The 19,058-nt window shown below is 44.1% G+C and overlaps 1 protein-coding gene across 2 annotated transcripts in view; it reads right to left on the reverse strand.

Moving 5' to 3' along the window:
* The window catches only part of FAM219A (family with sequence similarity 219 member A), a 71,392-nt gene that overhangs the window by 21,948 nt on the left and 30,386 nt on the right, over nt 1-19,058 (reverse strand). For both annotated transcript variants that reach the window (XM_083403238.1, XM_083403237.1), the window contains exon 2: nt 13,209-13,308. In XM_083403238.1, the coding sequence (XP_083259364.1) occupies nt 13,209-13,308 (100 nt within the window). The remainder of the gene's footprint in view (nt 1-13,208; nt 13,309-19,058) is intronic.

Consider the following 19,058-nt stretch of genomic DNA (forward strand, 5'->3'; position numbering starts at 1 on the left):
AACAGTAGGATAACAAGAACAAGCCCTCCCAGGGCCATTGGAAGAGTGAACAAGGTAAGCTTGCAGTATTCCGCCAATCATTTATTATGAATACACCTGTGTGCCACCCTCTCCTTTCCATTAAGGAGCGTTCAAGATGACTAACTATGTTTCCATTAAAGTGACAAACACAGTAGAAAAAACCCAGACTGAAGCATAGCGCCATTGTCATAAGGAAGGGAGAACACCATTACCAGCCCCACAATGCAACTCCACAGGAGCAGTTATCTCTTAACAATGCTCTGGGAGGGAAAAGGAACATTTATCACCCAGGAAAAGTGTGCATGCTATACTGCAACACTTTTTCACACAAGGAGTAGCATTTAAACACTATGATGATGGTGCTTGTAGGTCCACAAGAGCTGAGGCCTCCTCAGAAAGCCAGGCTCTCCCACAACCTTCCTTGGGTCAGGAAGGATTTGCTGCCTAAAAACCAAAATAAATGGAGATGCAGGAGAGTTAAAAGGCCTAAACTACGTCACATGAAGGCTGGACTGTGCACCAGAGTGCATGAACAAAAGACAACAGCACAAGGTGCAAGCTCGCAGGTGCTTGGGTTTTAGTATGAGCTCATGCCCGCTCACACAGACATCTTGCTTAAGCTGCTGTATTTTGAGATTTCCTGTGAGTCACTCTGTGAACAATTCACTGCGGAATATAAATTAAAGCAACAGAAGAGCATTCTGGGGACCTAAGGTGGGTGACCTTAAGCTCAAGGGCCCAATGTGGCCCTCCAAGACTCCCTATCTGGCCCTTGGAGCTTTTGTCAAGCCACATTGCATAACAGGGATGCAATGGAGGCAGCAAGGTTGGCTTTGTTGCCTTGCTTGGGAATATTTGGTAGCTGTGGGTGGTTACTCTTGTCATGAAGGCAAAGAGATACCAAGGAAATTGACTGTTGAATTGGGGGTAGGGAGAAGAGGAGCTCCGAATAGGACAGAACGTTCCCATCTCTTTCTGACAGTGCAATTAAACACAGATTGTTTCAGTGGCCTGGTTCATTCACCACAAAAACCATGATACAATTGGGAATGTGCCACTTGGGTCCCTGCACAACTCCCCGAGTCTGTGTGGTTCCTGTGTAGCTCAAACAAGCCATATTATGACATGCCATCTGGGTCCAAATATTTGTTCTTTGTTTACTTCTGGCTTACTCCTTGTGGTTTGTTTGGAACAAAAGCAAACCATGGTCTGGGTTCAGTCCGGGGACCTGCGCAGTAAGGGAGAAGCACATTATCATGATGTGCAAAGAAGGGCGGTAGGAGCATGTCAGAGGCTTCATATACAAGGGGCAAGTTCCTGAGCCTTGTGAAACTTAAGCAATTGTGCCAGGTACGTTGTGCTCAAAAAAAAAAAAAAAAAAACAAGAACCCACAGGAACCTCCGGGTATAGGGCGGTATATAAATTCAATAAATAAAATAAATAAATAAGTAAATTTAAGGTTTTCCATAATTTCCTATTCCACATGGAGCACTGCCACAGGTAAGTGCTTTCAGCATCTTGTTTGCAAGCATGATTGATGTCTGAACAAGCCTATGGAGGTAATAAAGTAAGAAACAGGACAAAAGATGCTAAAATTGGATTTCTGCTTCACTGCTCAGGGCTGTGGGAACTGCTTCCAGGGACAGCACAGGCTCTTTTGAGGAGAAAGCAAGCAGGTTGCTTCTATGAACTGGAGCAGAGAAGCTGTAAGTTAGGGCCTCCAAATATCGTGGAAATTCAGCTCCCAGCATAACCAACAGTAAGGGATGCTGGACGTTGCAGTCTAGCAACATCAGGAGGGCCACAAATCCCCCACTTCTAATCTAAGAATGTACACAGTATAAAGCCCTAAGCAACATAGGGAACCCTAAATTTGTTCCTTTCACGTCTAGTCCACCCACGAGAGACAGCACTTTTCATTGATGGGGTAGCATTCTGGCTTCTACAGATACTTATTCTCTGCCGTAAAGGAAGACAAAGGATTAAAGGGGAATTAGAGTCCCTTAATGGAAGACAACTGTCCCTGTTTACCGTATTTTTTGCTCCATAAGACACACCAGACCATAAGACGCACCTAATTTTTGGAGGAGGAAAACAAGAAAAAAAATATTCTGAATCTCGGTAGCCAGAACAACAAGAGGGATCGCTGCGCAGTGAAAGCAGCAATCCCTCTTGCTGTTCTGGCTTCTGGGATAGCTGCGCAGCCTACATTTGCTCCATAGGACGCACACACATTTCCCCTTACTTTTTAGGAGGGAAAAAGTGAGTCTTATAGAACAAAAAATACGGTAATTCTGAGGAGAAGGAGAGCTGCAGCTTTAGAGACAGGAGCTAGAAGCCAAGCAGGTAAATTATAGCATCCTTCAGAAGAATCCGCCCAGAAAGCCTGATCCCAAAAATAGCTAATCAGCATTAATTGCCCCATTACGGAAGATGCTAGGGAAATTTCAGTACTCAAGAAATCAACAAGAGATACCACACAAATGGCATTGATTTTTCCAGTCATTTACTTAGAAAAAGAAAAGTAGAAACCAAAACAGCCTAACAGGGATTGAGCACACTCAGTACTGTGGAATGCTGACCCACTGCTGGGTGGGGGGTGGGGAGGGCTGAAATCTGGGTCAGAGATGGGAGGGGGAGAATGGGCTGGGGTGGAATTGGATGGAAAGGCTGAGTTCTGAACACCAGCACTCTACACAGCAGTATTATGTTGCAGGTTCCACTTATACCAACTCTAAAATGTTCCATTTAGCTCTTGTGACTAATAGCTGCAGATACTGCCTATTCTCCACAAATATGTCTGACTCCTTCTGAAAGCTATCGAAGGCAGTGCTGATCACACGGCAGCAAATTCCATACCTTGTGCATTAATGTGAAGTAGAGGTGGCAAAGGGCACATAGCTCTGTCCTCCAACATGCCACTGCCTGAGGCAGCTGCCTCACTATGCCTTATGGGGGACCTGACGCTGACCCTGGAAAACTGAATTTCATAAAGATTCTGAATATGTCCACAGGATATCTAGATATTGTATGTACCGGTGTATTTTGCGCCCTTCTTTGTATCTTTTCAAGGTTTTGGCATACTTAATAATTCATGCCACCAAAAACTTTACTATTTTACTGCCCAATCTAACTCCAGATGATTTATAAGCAGAATGCAGCAACCCCAAAGGGGATGCAAATGTGTGTGTGTGTTCACTTCCCACCACTGTGAAGGTAGTCTTCTTACCTTTCTTTGATTCTTGTTTAAACAGTTACCTATTCGTAAGGTGATCTGTAATCTAGCTTTACTAGTGCAATTCACTGAGCGCAGATATCGTGCAGAGAGGCCTGCAATTCCCCAGTGTCATTTTTAGGTTTGGTGATACAGTGGTTGCCTAATCTTCAAATAGGGACGTGGGTGGCGCTGTGGGTTAAACCACAGAGCCTAGGACTTGCCGATCAGAAGGTCGGCGGTTCGAATCCCTGCGGCGGTGAGCTCCCGTTGCTTGGTCCCTGCTCCTGCCAACCTAGCAGTTCAAAAGCACGTCAAAGTGCAAGTAGATAAATAGGTACTGCTCTGGCGGGAAGGTAAATGGCGTTTCCGTGCGCTGCTCTGGTTCTCCAGAAGCGGCTTAGTCATGCTGGCCACATGACCCGGAAAGCTGTACACCGGCTCCCTCGGCCAATAAAGCGAGATGAGCGCCACAACCCCAGAGTCGGCCACGACTGGACCTAATGGTCAGGGTCCCTTTACCTTTTTAAATCTTCAAATAAGCAGGCTGATTTTCCTGATGTTTCACATTTTTGTTACCAGATGGACCATTACAGGTTTCTTATGATATCAAATCCATTTCTGAACTTGACTCTGGCTGTTCAAAGGCATTGTTTAACCACCAGCCTGAATGCCTTCGAAAAGGGATTAAACAAAATTTACGGAGTAAAAGACTATCAATGCCTACTAGCCATGATGTCTATGCTCTGCCTCCATGTCTAAATCCCAGTTGCTGGGAATGTCTTGTGGGGAAAACGCTGTTGTAAAATCAGGTCCTGCTTGCTAGCTTCCCATAGGCACCTGGTTGGCCACTGTGAGCACAGGATGCTGAACTAGATGGGCCACTGGCCTGATCCAGAGGTTTTTCTTATGTTATTAGCATTTCATTGAGTTTTTCAGGGAGTGGGGTGGTGGTCGGTGGGTTCATAGCAATGCTCAAATACCTATATTTGGTATCGTACCAAATACGATGCCTTATGAGGAATGGCAAAGGGAGCTGGGCATGTTTAGCCTAGAGAAGAGGAGGTTAAGGGGTGATATGACAGCCATGTTCAAATATATAAAAGGATGTCACATAGAGGAGGGAGAAAGGTTGTTTTCTGCTGCTCCAGAGAAGCGGACACGGAGCAATGGATCCAAACTACAAGAAAGAAGATTCCACCTAAACATTAGGAAGAACTTCCTGACAGTAAGAGCTGTTTGACAGTGGAATTTGCTGCCAAGGAGTGTGGTGGAGTCTCCTTCTTTGGAGGTCTTTAAGCAGAGGCTTGACAACCATATGTCAGGAGTGGTCTGATGGTGGTTCCTGCTTGGCAGGGGGTTGGACTCGATGGCCCCTGTGGTCTCTTCCAACTCTATGATTCTATGATTCTACCTGCTCTTTGATACAGTTGTGGTGGTTATTCTATTTCCCATAAAGGCCAAACGCATAGGTACTCTTGAGGAAAAATAGCATTTGCTCTGGGAAACTGGGAGATGCAGGGAGGAGGGTGCAGACTCCCTTTCCCAAGTCAGGGGTGCATCAATCAAGATTTCAAACTGTCAAGACATGAACATGAGGCCATTATCTTGAATGCTGGAACTGTGTCACCTTCTGAATGGACAATGATTAGTATTTCCTTCCCTTATTTCCTCTTCCAGTCAGCAGAGCAATTTAGTACCCCTGATGGATCAATACAATTCAATAGACAAGACCACCACATGACATGTGCAAGTCAGTCTCTGCCGCCTCCTTTCTACTTCCCCAAACATATCATTCCTTTGACATCCACAAAGACAGCCTCTGAAAAGCAGAGACAATCCATTAACCTGAGGTCACTGAAGCCTGGAGTTAACACAACCACTTCATGGGAGGGAAGAGGAATTATGTGCCTACACAATTCTGAACCGGACAGCTCAGTGCACAACTATCTGCTTGAAATGTGTGAACTTTGGCTTTCATTTTGAAACAAATATGTTTCTAGACTGTATGGCTTTAAGGTTTTCACATGTTAACACAGCTCCTGGTGACACGTGGAAATGAAGGACACAGCAAACAGACCAGGGCTTTAGTAATATTAATTTCTTGCAATGTACATACACATTTAGTTGCAGTTTTCCAGCTCATGTTCTGATATGATCACCACTAAAAGAGGTGCTTTACCCACACTATGTAGACATTCAAAGCACTTTTAAAGTAGCTGTAGTGCAGATAACATAGTCAAGAGAAGGAATTTTGGTTTACAACTGGCAGTCCCTAATGCTTAATACTTTAGTGTTCCAATATTAGCACAAGACAAGCTTGTAGCAATTCAGCACTGGAGGCCTCATAATTACTTGGGGTGACTCAACTCATCCTGCAAGATATAACAAAATTTCATGGCATTGTTCAGTTCAAACCTTGGGGGGCATTTCTTGATCTATGGATTTCCCATACTTAAAGGAGTGAAAGTCATGCTCCACACTGGGAGGTGTGGGGGAAAAAATCTAAATGCTACAAGAGACGGAGCTGCCAACCTGGAACCCTCAGTTCAAATCAAACTCATGTGGTAGCCTTAGGCAAATCACACTTTCCGCCTCAATCCCAGAGTTGCAACATACAAATAATGCTGAACCTTACACAGGATTGTGCTAAGGCAGGAATGAAGTATCTGTGGCTTTCCAGAAGCTGCTGGGCGACAACTCAACCTCTGGCCATGCTGGCTGGGGCTGATAGCAGCTGCAGTCCAACAACATCTGGAGGTTCCCTAAAGGTAAAGGGACCCCTGACCATTAGGTCCAGTCGTGGCCGACTCTGGGGTTGCGGCGCTCATCTCGCTTTATTGGCCGAGGGAACTGGTGTACAGCTTTCCGGGTCATGTGGCCAGCATGACTAAGCCGCTTCTGGCGAACCAGAGCCGCGTACGGAAACGCCATTTACTGACGAGAACCAGCTCGTCTTCTCTGGGATGAGGCAGTTTTTCACCAAGTTAGCTTGAAAAGAATCTCACACACCAAGCTGGATTTTTAAGGGCTCTCTCACACAGCTCAAAAGCTGCTGCCCACCTTTATTGAAGTCTCTGCAGGAGTTCTCTGCAACAATCTCTCAGCTAGCAGATAAAGAATGTACAGTACATCACGCCCCCTAAGATCATGTTACATGGACCAATCGCTACATTGGCATGAACTGTCCACGCGTTGTTCATGCCCCAAGCAGCATCTTGCTTTGTCCAGTAAGAAACTTCTTTCCATGCCAATATATATAAGCAACCATTTTCCTACATGCCCTCTTTTCTTTATATATTTAAGCGCAAATGAAAACAATTTTAATCAGCATCATACACGGAATTTGCTAAGCGTTTATATTGTGCCACATAAATCCTTCTAGTCAGCCCAGAGGCTGGACGTGGTTTATTCCACCAGGCACTGCATTGAGCAAGCAAGGAAGGTAAGCATTGAATGCAACAACAGAGAATTATAAATCCAACAATTAATGCAATTATAATCAACAAAATTTTTCTTAACCATTCACCATTAGGTAACCAAGAGAAAAGCCATTCCCATGGGTCAAAACCCTCAGGTGGATTCAAAGGATTATGAGCTATCATTTGTTCCAACAATTAATTGTTGCAGAAATATTGATTTGATTAATCAGATATATACATACAAAAATGAAAATGAATTAAAGCACAAACTCCAAAAACATATGGATAATGACCTAAAAATTTACTGCTATTGTAATTTTTTAAAAAAAGCAATGAGACGCTGTTTCTACAAGCGACAAAAACACAGGAGATAAACTTATACAAACATCCTTCATATTATTGCTAATCTTATATGAAGCATTTACTAAAATAACATGCAATAATATGCCAGACCGCTTTGAATAAGGAGGAATATGCATACACACCCAACAATCAGAAAGATTAAGCATAAAAGCAAAATGATTTATGTCCTTAATATAGATATTATTACTCCAAATCTGATGATATATCTCAGGTTTTCTTGCTTTTTGTAAGGGAGCATCACGGCAGCGTCTTACAAAGTTCTGCAGGTGTTTAGAGTTGTGGGGCCCATGCCAAACTGATTGTTCATGGGGGCAATAAGGATGAGAATGGTAGATCACTCCAATGGCTGCTTCAGAGCAACCTGCGTGATATTTCGAGGCTCGATTATTGGCATGTAAAAACCACAATCCAGAAGAGGCAACACAACCATTTTTGCAAACACAAGAGCCCATTTGCTGTAAATAGGCTACATTCACGGTTCCTTGTACTGAATCAAAATTCCAACCCCAGTTGTAGGTAGCAACACAAATGGGGTAGTCGTAATTGGGGAATAAAACCCAAGCAATTCCTCAGGCAAGATGCAGCAAAACTGTACTGGTACTTGGTAATCAAATTGGCTTCCCAGTGAGTAGGAGGGCCAATGCGATAAGGACGGAGATGGCCCTTCAGCATGCCAGGAAACACAGGAACAGCTGTGGAAGGCACAGTTGGAAGGAATGTGGCGATGTCTCCAGCTGCAATGTGGATTGAAGTCAGATGGCAGATCTCCACTGGCAGACAGCGTGAAGAATGGTTTCAAGACGCTGGTGTCCCAGGAAATCAGGGGAGTTGGACCTTTCCACTCTGGGTCTGGAAGCAACCTGTAAGACACTAAAGGGTGCTGCAACACTTCTTCCCTCCTGAAGTGAAGCTCAGCAGGTGTAAAATTCCTGTTGTGAGGATACAACAGATGATTTAAGGTGAATAACACTTGATGCACAGTGTTAGGTATTTCAGGGACAGGAGCCAAACGTCCTCCTAATTGCTTATTGAGGAGGGTCTTAAAAGTCAAATGTGCACGCTCAATGATTGCTAGTCCTGTAAAGCAACTTAATATCCCACAAAGAGCAAAAGTCAGAAAAAGCCAGAAAAATATATGCAGAGCCGTTGTCAGTCTTCAAAGTATGGGGTTTTTCCCATAACAACAAAACATTTTTAAAAAATGCATTTTCCTCTAAGACAAAAAAAAAAAACACACGAGCCAAGCCATAAAAAAAATCGCTGTAAAAAATCCAGAGCCGAGAACAAAGATGCTTTCACTTTCTCAGATTTAAGGCAACCTTGTCTAGGTACATTGATTTGCAACATATTTCTGGGAACAGAGCCAAAAGGTGAAAAGCAACATCTCTATGTGAGAGTCTGTGCAGGGGGAGAGGAAAAAAGATTGTAATATGTTTTCGGTGCGGCCTGTCTTTTGTGAACTGAATCACACAGGTGCCTCTGCCCCCCCCCATGGCAGAAGAAAAACCACTGCAAGCTTTTCTCAAGTTTTGTCCTTAGCAAAATTTTGAAATCCAGTGGAGGACAGCAGACAAGCCTTGCCCACAGATTGGCAGGCCTTGAGCATATCTGCAATGGCCATATTAGGAGTTGTCATCAAAGGGCGTAGCACTTGCTTACAGTCTTTATTTGCATTGTCAATTGCAAGCTGACGTACAATCACTTCTTGGGCTGCCACATCCTGAACTTGCCTTTTAAGAGTGCCCCAATGACCCCCTCCCTTGTTTTTGTCATCTGGGACTGAAGCCAAAGCATCCTGAGTGACGGCAACGGTGGTAGCTTCCCAATACTGAGGATCCAGGGGCAATTGCTGAGCAATGGTAAGGAAATTTCTCCCTCCCGGCAGTCCATCGAGTACCTCAGCCTGTGTAAGCATGGCTGGGGCTGGAGGAGATGGCACAATGCCAGCAGCAGCGGCAACAGAGGAAGAGAACTCTTTTATAAATTGCAAGTCAAATTGTTCAAGTCTGTGAGGCCCTCCACCGGGAGCAAGCACAGGGAAAAGATTAGGTGTAGCAGAATCAAAGGCAATTAACGGCGGAAGAGCTGCTTGAAGAGGGGTGGACGAGGGGGTGGAGATGGCGCCGAGAGGCCAGGAATGCAGAGAGAGGGAGGGTGGGGGAGCTGTAGATACGGGAGGATCTGGAGCTTTCGAAGAGACAGAAGCCGGCAGGTCCAGAATTTGTGCCGTTGGCAGGCAGGGACACAAAAACACAGAAGGTGCAGAAGGTTTTACCGCAAGAAGAATATTTGCAGGATTTAGAAAAGACATAGCCTTGTGAACTTGGCACCAAGCATGTAAAATTCTTGCATCAATCTCCGGGTGATTTTGAAAAAAATGTCCTATTTTCTCCCATTCCGTCAAATCCCACGTACCATCTTGGGGGTAACAGGGAAAATGGGTGTCAAGAACTTCAATTAAGGCTTTGAGATCAGCATCATTCACAACAAGATTGTTGCTGGCAAGGAGAAACTTAAGTTCATCAAAAAAATTCTTTTGTGGTGGTGAAAGGGACTGCCCCATGATAGCAGAACGTAAGGGAGCGCTCTCACCTGGGATCCGAAGAACGGATGAAGGACGCGTCTGGAGCCCTTGCACGGGCGTAGGTGAGCGCTGAGAAGCAACGTGAAGTCCGAAGTCAGTCACACGGGGCGCCAAATGACGAGAACCAGCTCGTCTTCTCTGGGATGAGGCAGTTTTTCACCAAGTTAGCTTGAAAAGAATCTCACACACCAAGCTGGATTTTTAAGGGCTCTCTCACACAGCTCAAAAGCTGCTGCCCACCTTTATTGAAGTCTCTGCAGGAGTTCTCTGCAACAATCTCTCAGCTAGCAGATAAAGAATGTACAGTACATCACGCCCCCTAAGATCATGTTACATGGACCAATCGCTACATTGGCATGAACTGTCCACGCGTTGTTCATGCCCCAAGCAGCATCTTGCTTTGTCCAGTAAGAAACTTCTTTCCATGCCAATATATATAAGCAACCATTTTCCTACAATTTACCTTCCCGCCAGAGCGGTACCTATTTATTTACTTGCACTTTGACTTGCTTTCGAACTGCTAGGTTGGCAGCAGCAGGGACGGAGCAACGGGAGCTCACCCCGTCATGGGGATTCGAACCGCTGACCTTCTGATCGGCATGTGGTTTAACCCACAGCGCCCTACTCCCCGTCTAATGATTACTGAGGTAATGCATGTAAGTTAATATGCTATGTAAATGCAAAGTATTAAGCATAGTGAGTTGGTGGTACATCTGAAAAATCTCACCTGCTTTTCTTTTCCCTTCTAGGACTAGATCTTCACTTTTTACAGGAGTTGTAATATGCATTTTACAAGTTAAGCACATGATATTCAGTAGAGGTGACCAGGAATCAACAGATTTCATTAGAAACCAGAAGGTCTACTTAAGATTGCATAAGCTTCATTAACAACAGTTTGTGCAGTTCTGGGAATTGCTCCCCGCCCCCAAGTCTGCTGCTCTACAAAACGGACTTTCAAAGACGTTTGTTATTATAGAAGGATTTTGATACCTTTTGTCCCCTCCTAGCTCTGACATGTTTTCATTGGCTTGCCATTATTAATTTCATGCCTTGCATCTGTTCAGATGAGCCCTCTTGCCTCTAACTCCCAAGGCTATGTCATTTACCATTTACCATATAACTTCCCAAACAAATGACAAGGTGCCTATCCTTAAAAATGACCTGTCACCCAAAATAAGCACAAATGCCAAAGCAAACAGACAACATAAAATTATCAGTCCCCATTGGAAGGCCTGCATAAGAGCAGAATAACAGTAGAAATAAATGGGGGCAGGGGTGATGACCAAACAGAAGCCGCGAAGTGGCAACAGGGAAAATCCTACCGATATGGGTAACAAGCAAGGCATCCAAACAAGAAGGTGTCTTCAAGGTTGCAACATTATCAGTGACCCACAGCAACTAGAGACATATCTATTTACATGCCTTTTGCATAGTACATCAATTTCAAATAGTAGGTCATGGTTGCATTTGCAAGAACTCTATTGCTTAGTGTGGCAGCAGCTGCACTTTGGAACTCCCTGCTTATCTGAGATCAAGCAAGCGCCTTAACTGTATTTTTTGGCACCTGCTTAAAACATTCTTGTTTTGACAAGCATACCCTGATGCTTAGAAAGTTGAGGTAATTTTAATCTGTTTTAGTATTTCAGCTTTCGGGTGCTTTATAGTATGGCTACAAGCTACAAACATGAGTCTGACCAAACTGCGGGAGGCAGTGGAAGACAGGAGGGCCTGGCGTGCTCTGGTCCAGGGGGTCACGGAGAGGCGGACACGACTAAACGACTAAACAACAACAACACATAGTATGGCTGTGAATTCTCATCAATTTAAGTGTTTTATCTTTTGGTAAACCGCATTGAGGCTTGTTTGTTTTTTACCATCAAGCGGTGCAAAAAATTTATTAAATAAATTAATAAAATGGTAAAACCTATGGTGGTTCCTATCAGTGGCACTACTTCCACTCCTATGATATTAGAACCTGGTGTCATTCAATGAAGCTGAATGGTCGGTCGGTCAGTCAGACAAAAGATAATTCTTCTTCTCATGGTATATTGTTTTATGGAATTCACCATGAAATGAGGAGAAGGCAAATGTGAATGTTTTGAAAAGAGAACTAGACAGATTCATGGAGAATGTGTCAGGAGCTCGTCCTACACTTGAGTAGGACACTGGTAGAGACACATGCCCAACTGGCATGTTCTCTCCCTCCTGGTCGTTCGTTTGGGAGCTTCAAAAGCTTTCTTCAGCCCAAACATCACAGCAACCGAGGCCAACCGACACCGGCACATTTAGGGATCCGCAGAGTTTGCACATCTTGCGTGACAGACCTCAGCGACTCAGCATTTTGGCTAATCTACTTTATTTACATATAAACACACAGAGCACTGCAACATGGCTCCCTCTCTCTCTAGCATCAGACAGCAAAGAGAAAGAACAAGGGACAATAGTCCCACTTCACAGTAACACAAACATCCTGTCTCCGTCACTTCTCACTCTGTGGAGTCAAAATATACACCAACATGTGAAAGACAACAATCCCATGACTGCAATCATGGAGCAGGAATTCCAACAGAATGTGTCTTTCAATGGCTACTGGGCATGATGGCTGGATTCCATCTTCAGGATCAAAGGCATTATCCCTTTGAATACCAGTTGCTGAGGATCAGCAGTAGGAGAAAGACTATTTTCCCCCTGTCCTGCTTGCTGGTTTCTAATCTGTGGGGGGAAAGGATACTGGACTAGGTCTTTGGTCCAACAGGGTTCTTATGTGGGAGAGGAGAAAGAATGTTGTATGTGTACACCATTAAATCATACTGGCTTCATACAAAGATGAATTGTCATGGATTCCTCTAGCCCAAATCCTGAGAACTGCAGCTTAGTGTGGGCACCAAGAGTTCTGTTCTTTACCACCCCCCCCAACTCTCACATGCAGTTCCAAGGTTTCTTTAAAGGAAAGAGATGATGGTGAAACAAGTGTATGTTGCCAGTGTACATTTGCCATGAGAGGCAGAGAGAGAAGGGGAAAACAAGATGGAGACAAGTTCTAGGAAATTAAGTACAGTGGCAGCTTGGTTCTCAAACGCCTTGGGACTAAAACAACTTGGAACCCAAACACTACAAACCCGGAAGTAAGTGTTCCAGTTTGTGAACATTTTTCAGAAGCTGAATGTGCTCCGTTTTGAGTCTTACACTTCTGATTTGAGTGCCACAGTTCCGTTTTGAGCGTTATGCTGTTTTTGCTATTTACTTTGCATTTTGGTAGCTCTTTTTTTGTTGTTGTTTTTGCGACTGTGTGGAACCCAGTTAAGCTACTGATTGATTGTGTGACTGCAGCACATTGTTTATTGCTTTCATTTTATGGATCAATGGTCTTGCTTGAAAGTAAAATTCATGTTAAATTGCTGTTTTAGGGGTTGTTTTTAAAAGTCTGGAATGGATTAATCTGTTTTGCATTACCTTCTATGGGAAAGCGCACCTTGGTTTTGGAACGGACTTCCGGAACGGATTAAGTTTGAGAACCAAGGTACCACTGTATGTGCAACTGCCATAGCCAAGTACCCAAACCACAGAGCTCCTTCAATATATGCCCAGATGCATAAAACCTACCTAGTTTCACTTGTAGGGGGGATGGTTTGTAATTCATAGCTACAGTTTCTCCCTCTCTCGTGTCACAGTCTCTGTCAGATATAGAGGCTGCTGTTGGATCCTGTTGGAAGAAAAGGAAAACCATCAGCTATGTTTGAACAAGGGAAGATATCACATCATTAATGTTTTGTACCTTCTAAATTAGAGCTGGGATAACATATTGGTTTTTGCGTTTGGCGAGGCAGGAAAAGCATACTTGATTTATATTCAAGAGGTTAGAGTCCAGATACTTTAAGTTTGCTTTGAATTAAGGTTGCTATCTTTTAAAAATGTTGGCCTGTAGACTTCTATGATGGATCATCCAGGAGGCTGCAAACAGAATTCTGCGAGTGGGGACAGTTACATCTCAAGGTCACTAGATCAAATACACTCCACGCTGGTCATGTCCGAAACCCATTAAGCTGTGAAAGGTGGTAAACAGCCTGTACAAAATATTTTGGTTGATTCACCTTGATTCCTAGAAGACGTCAACACTTCACATAGAGTTGGCCCCAACGGACTGACATTACTGTTATGTCAAGGAGATGATGATTTAGTAACTAATTACTATTATTCTTCTACCTGCTCTTCATCTATACCTATGAAAACGACAGTATACCAAAAACAACAAAGCATATTCGCCAAACATATGGAGACAGATAAAAGAATCAACGCAGACTAATTCCATCTTAAAACTTTAAAATGCTTGCGCATATAAATAGGTTTTGCCTGGGCACAATCCACCAAGAAGCTCTTCTATGTAGAACCCACAGAAACGAAGGGCACTGGATCTTGTGAGGTTCCCAATTATAATCACCAAAGACAGAATTTTCACTTCCTAACCCTTTGTTTGAGGCTTGTTTAGGTGCTTTTCTTATTGCTCTAAAGTTCTTTTCAAGAAAAAAAGACTGAAGACTCTTTCCTCCATGCAATCTGCACAATATCCATGAGACACTGCATTCTAGGATATATTATTCCATGGAATCCCCTAACACATGCTACCGAGAAACAGAATTCCACTGCTGATTCAAAATGTTCTAAAATGCATTCAGTGCCAACTTCAAAGCTACGAATGATCTTAATTCTTTTAAAAACATCTGAAAGAGTAAGCTGCTGCCCTGAAGCTCATGTCACAATAGGCCTGTCAGTTCCTAAGGAGCTGGAACAGTTTTTATCTTTTCTTGCTACCAACAAACCATGGCTACTCTTCAGGAATTAAGCCGAGGTCCGAAATTAGAGCAGACTGACAAAACCTATTCATTTCCCCCCACCAGAAACTAAACAGACAATCTTGTGTGTAGATGCATGATTTGTGGATTACAAATTCAAGGAATATTGCCAACGGAAGCACCACTCTTGACCTCAACGTGGAGGAAAATTAGAATATGTCTTTTTTGTAAGGGTGGCAACATTCAATCTCACCCCCCATTTTACTCCATATATACCAAGCTCCCTTTCATGCAAAAAGGTACCTGACTTGACAGACTCTGATTGCAAGAGGATTATGAAAGAGGCAGAGTGCATAAGCAACAGATTCCCTGCCAACAATATGAGAAACGGAGTGAAATGGTTTTTCCAAAATGCCACAACCATAATACCAACCAACCCTTCTTCCAGCATCAAGCCCCTTAGCTGTGCACGGAATATGCTTGAAGAAAAGTGTGGTTATGACAGCAGAGCATTTTAAGCCACTCTGAAAAGCAACAGGACTACTCCAACACGCCTAACATTATTGGTACTTTAGCTTAGATTGTGTTCTGCAATTGTTGCTCTTCTTCACATGCAGTTTTCTCACATGAATTGTTCCCTTTCGTACGATTAAAGCAACACAGCCTTTTAATAGCTGGTAACTTGCCAAACAAGACCTGGAGCTGACTGTGGCTCAGATCATCAGCTTCTTATAGCAAAATTCAAGCTTAAACTGAAGAAAGTAGGAAAAACCACTGGGCCGGCAAGATACAATCTAAACCAAATCCCTTATGAATACACAGTTGAAGTGAGGAACAGGTTTAAGGATTTAGATTTGGTGGACAGAGTGCCTGAAGAACTATGGATGGAGGCTCGAAACATTATACAGGAGGCAGCAACGAAAACCATCCCAATGAAAAGGAAATGCAAGAAAGCAAAGTGGCTGTCCAATGAGGCCTTACAAATAGCGGAGGAGAGAAGGCAAGCAAAATGCGAGGGAGATAGAGAAAGATACAGGAAATTGAATGCAGAATTCCAAAAAATAGCAAGGAGAGACAAGAAGGCCTTCTTAAATGAGCAATGCAAAGAAATAGAGGAAAACAACAGAATGGGAAGAACCAGAGATCTGTTCAAGAAAACTGGAGATATGAAAGGAACATTTCGTTCAAAGATTACCATAATAAAGGACAAAAGTGGTAAGGACCTAACAGAAGCAGAAGACATCAAGAAGAGGTGGCAAGAATACACAGAGGAATTATATCAGAAAGATATGGATGTCTTGTACACCCCAAGCAGGGTGGTTGCTGACCTTGAGCCAGACATCCTGGAGAGTGAAGTCAAATGGGCCTTAGAAAGCATTGCAAATAACAAGGCCAGTGGAAGTGATGGTATTCCAGCTGAACTATTTAAAATTTTAAAAGATGATGCTGTCAAGGTGCTACACTCAATATGCCAGCAAGTTTGGAAAACTCAGCAGTGGCCAGAAGATTGGAGAAGGTCAGTCTACATCCCAATCCCAAAGAAGGGCAGTGCTAAAGAATGCTCCAACTACCGCACAATTGCACTCATTTCACACGCTAGCAAGGTTATGCTTAAAATTCTTCAAGGAAGGCTCAAGCAGTATGTGGACCGAGAACTCCCAGATGTGCAAGCTGGATTTAGAAGAGGCAGGGGAACCAGAGACCAAATTGCAAACATGCGCTGGATTATGGAGAAAGCTAGAGAGTTCCAGAAAGACATCTACTTCTGCTTCATTGACTATGCAAAAGCCTTTGACTGTGTCGACCACAGCAAACTATGGCAAGTTCTTAAAGAAATGGGAGTGCCTGATCACCTCATCTGTCTCTTGAGAAATCTCTATGTGGGACAAGAAGCTACAGTTAGAACTGGATATGGAACAACTGATTGGTTCAAAATTGGGAAAGGAGTACGACAAGGCTGTATTTTGTCTCCCTGGTTATTTAACTTATATGCAGAATTCATCATGCGAAAGGCTGGGCTGGATGAATCCCAAGCCGGAATTAAGATTGCTGGAAGAAATATCAACAACCTCAGATATGCAGATGACACAACCTTGATGGCAGAAAGTGAGGAGGAATTAAAAAACCTTTTATTGAGGGTGAAAGAGGAGAGCGCAAAATATGGTCTGAAGCTCAACATCAAAAAAACGAAGATCATGGCCACCGGTCCCATCACCTCCTGGCAAATAGAAGGGGAGGAAATGGAGGCAGTGAGAGATTTTACTTTCTTGGGCTCCATGATCACTGCTGATGGTGACAGCAGCCACGAAATTAAGAGACGCCTGCTTCTTGGGAGGAAAGCAATGGCAAACCTAGACAGCATTTTAAAAAGTAGAGACATCACCTTGCCAACAAAGGTCCATATATTAAAAGCTATGGTTTTCCCAGTAGTGATGTATGGAAGTGAGAGCTGGACCATAAAGAAGGCTGATCGCCAAAGAATTGACGCTTTTGAATTATGGTGCTGGAGGAGACTCTTGAGAGTCCCATGGACTGCAAGAAGATCAAATGCATCCATTCTTAAGGAAATCAGCCCTGAGTGCTCACTGGAAGGACAGATCGTGAAGCTGAGGCTCCAATACTTTGGCCACCTCATGAGAAGAGAAGACTCACTGGAAAAGACCCTGATGTTGGGAAAGATGGAGGGCACAAGGAGAAGGGGACGACAGAGGACAAGATGGTTAGACAGTGTTCTCGAAGCTACAAACATGAATCTGACCAAACTGCGGGTGGCAGTGGAAGACAGAAGTGCCTGGCGTGCTCTGGTCCATGGGGTCACGAAGAGTCGGACACGACTGAACGACTAAACAACACCAACAACAAGCCAGTTCTGCCTTTAAAAAAGGGGGGGGGCAGTCTTCACCAGCCAGGTGCCCTCCAAGTTTTGGATTGCAGCTCACATCAACCACAGCCTGCGAATGCTTCACTAAGGCTACATGTTTAACAAAAACTGTATTTTCATTCACCTTTGACTTTTTGCGAGTAATCACAAATGCTATTCCCCCCAACTGCATGAAATATTTTTATTTCTGCATCTCTTCTGCCAGACTTGGCCAGACATTACTTCCCCAGCCCCTGTAGCCCATCTCTGCTGCCAGAACCAGACACCAACTAATGCAACAGCTTTTAACTCCTCTGTTTTCAGGAGTCTGTGGGTGCTCTTCTGCTCCGATGATACTTCACTTGACCTGTGGGGTATGAACTACACAGGGGCAAATCAAGCGGAGACTTCATGTTTTTGTTACTTCCGCAGTGCTTAGCAAGAATGGACTGAAAACTCCAAGTGCAGCCCTATTAATTTTCCAAGCCACACACCCAGCTTTATTTATTTTATGCCGACTGCCACTTCTCCAAGCTCCAGTAACTGCTCAGAAGGGGCTCTGAAATAATTCCAGGCACTGTGGTCCCTCTTAAATTGCGTTAAAGAGGTGTCTATGGCTGCTGGTTTCCTGTTCTAGTAAATTTTGGGCTTGGCCCCAGTAAACAAAAATATTTCAAGGCCCCCCCCCCCCCCAATTCCAGTGCAAGTTACCCAAAGCAGCTAGGAAAAGACAAAGCGGTGGAGGACAGGCATGTTTAGCCTCAGAACGTATCATCACAAGTGGCCACAAAGCAGCTCTTTGGGGGCAGAAGGAACCGTTTCATCAACACGCAGTCAACGCTGGGAACAGAAGCAAACAGCAGTGACGGCATCTTCTGTCTGCTCCTTTCTGCAGGGAAAATAAGGAACAACAACTGCCAGTGACTCAACCGACATGCACTCTGGCGGGTGGAAGACGCAGCATTTCAGCAAGATGCCTCCCAGCCTCTCCAGTACGTCTCAGCCTTGACATACCGTGGAAGGAATCACTTGGGAGGCACTACATGTGCTGTTGTACTGTCGAAAGCACGCATGTCTACGCTCGTGTCTGCAAGTGTGTCATCCTGGGGGCTGAGAGAGAGAAGCATCCACTCTTCCGTAAGGGGACAAATCTACTCTGTGCAATCCAAGCTCTTGACCCAGCCAGCATCGCAGTACAATGTCAGGGAATTTGAATGTTGCAAGCACCTGAAATGGTCACACAAGGCTTTCTGAAAAGAATGTAAGAAGAGCCTGCAGGATCAGGCCAGTGGTCCATTAGTCCAGCACCTGGTTCTCACAGTGGCACCAGATGCCTATGGGAAACCCGAAAGCAGGATTCAAGCACAAGGGCACTCTTTCTGCCTGTGGTTTCTAGAGACTGGTATTGAGACGCATTGCTGACTCCAACTGTGGAGGCAGAGAACAGCCACCTTGGCTAGTAGCCATTGATAGCCCTCTTCTCCATGAATTTGCCTAATCCTGTTTTAAAGCCATCCAGGTTAGTGGCCATCACTGCTTCCTGTAGCAGGGAGTTCCATAGTTTAACTATGTGCTGTGTGGATAAGGGCTTCCTTTTCTCTGTCCTGAATCTTCCAACATTCGGTTTCCTTGGCTGTCCACAAGTTCCAGCGCTATGAGGGAGCAAAGCTGTTCTCTAGCCACTTTCTTCATGTGCTGCATAATTTTATAAACTTCTATCGTGTCACCTCTTATCTTTTCTCCAAACTAAAATGTTCCACATGCTGCAATCTTTCTTCATAGGTGAGTTGCTCCGCCCCCTTG

Source organism: Podarcis tiliguerta (assembly GCF_965153285.1).
Source record: "Podarcis tiliguerta genome assembly, chromosome: 11".
NCBI classification, from domain to species: Eukaryota; Metazoa; Chordata; class Lepidosauria; order Squamata; family Lacertidae; genus Podarcis; species Podarcis tiliguerta.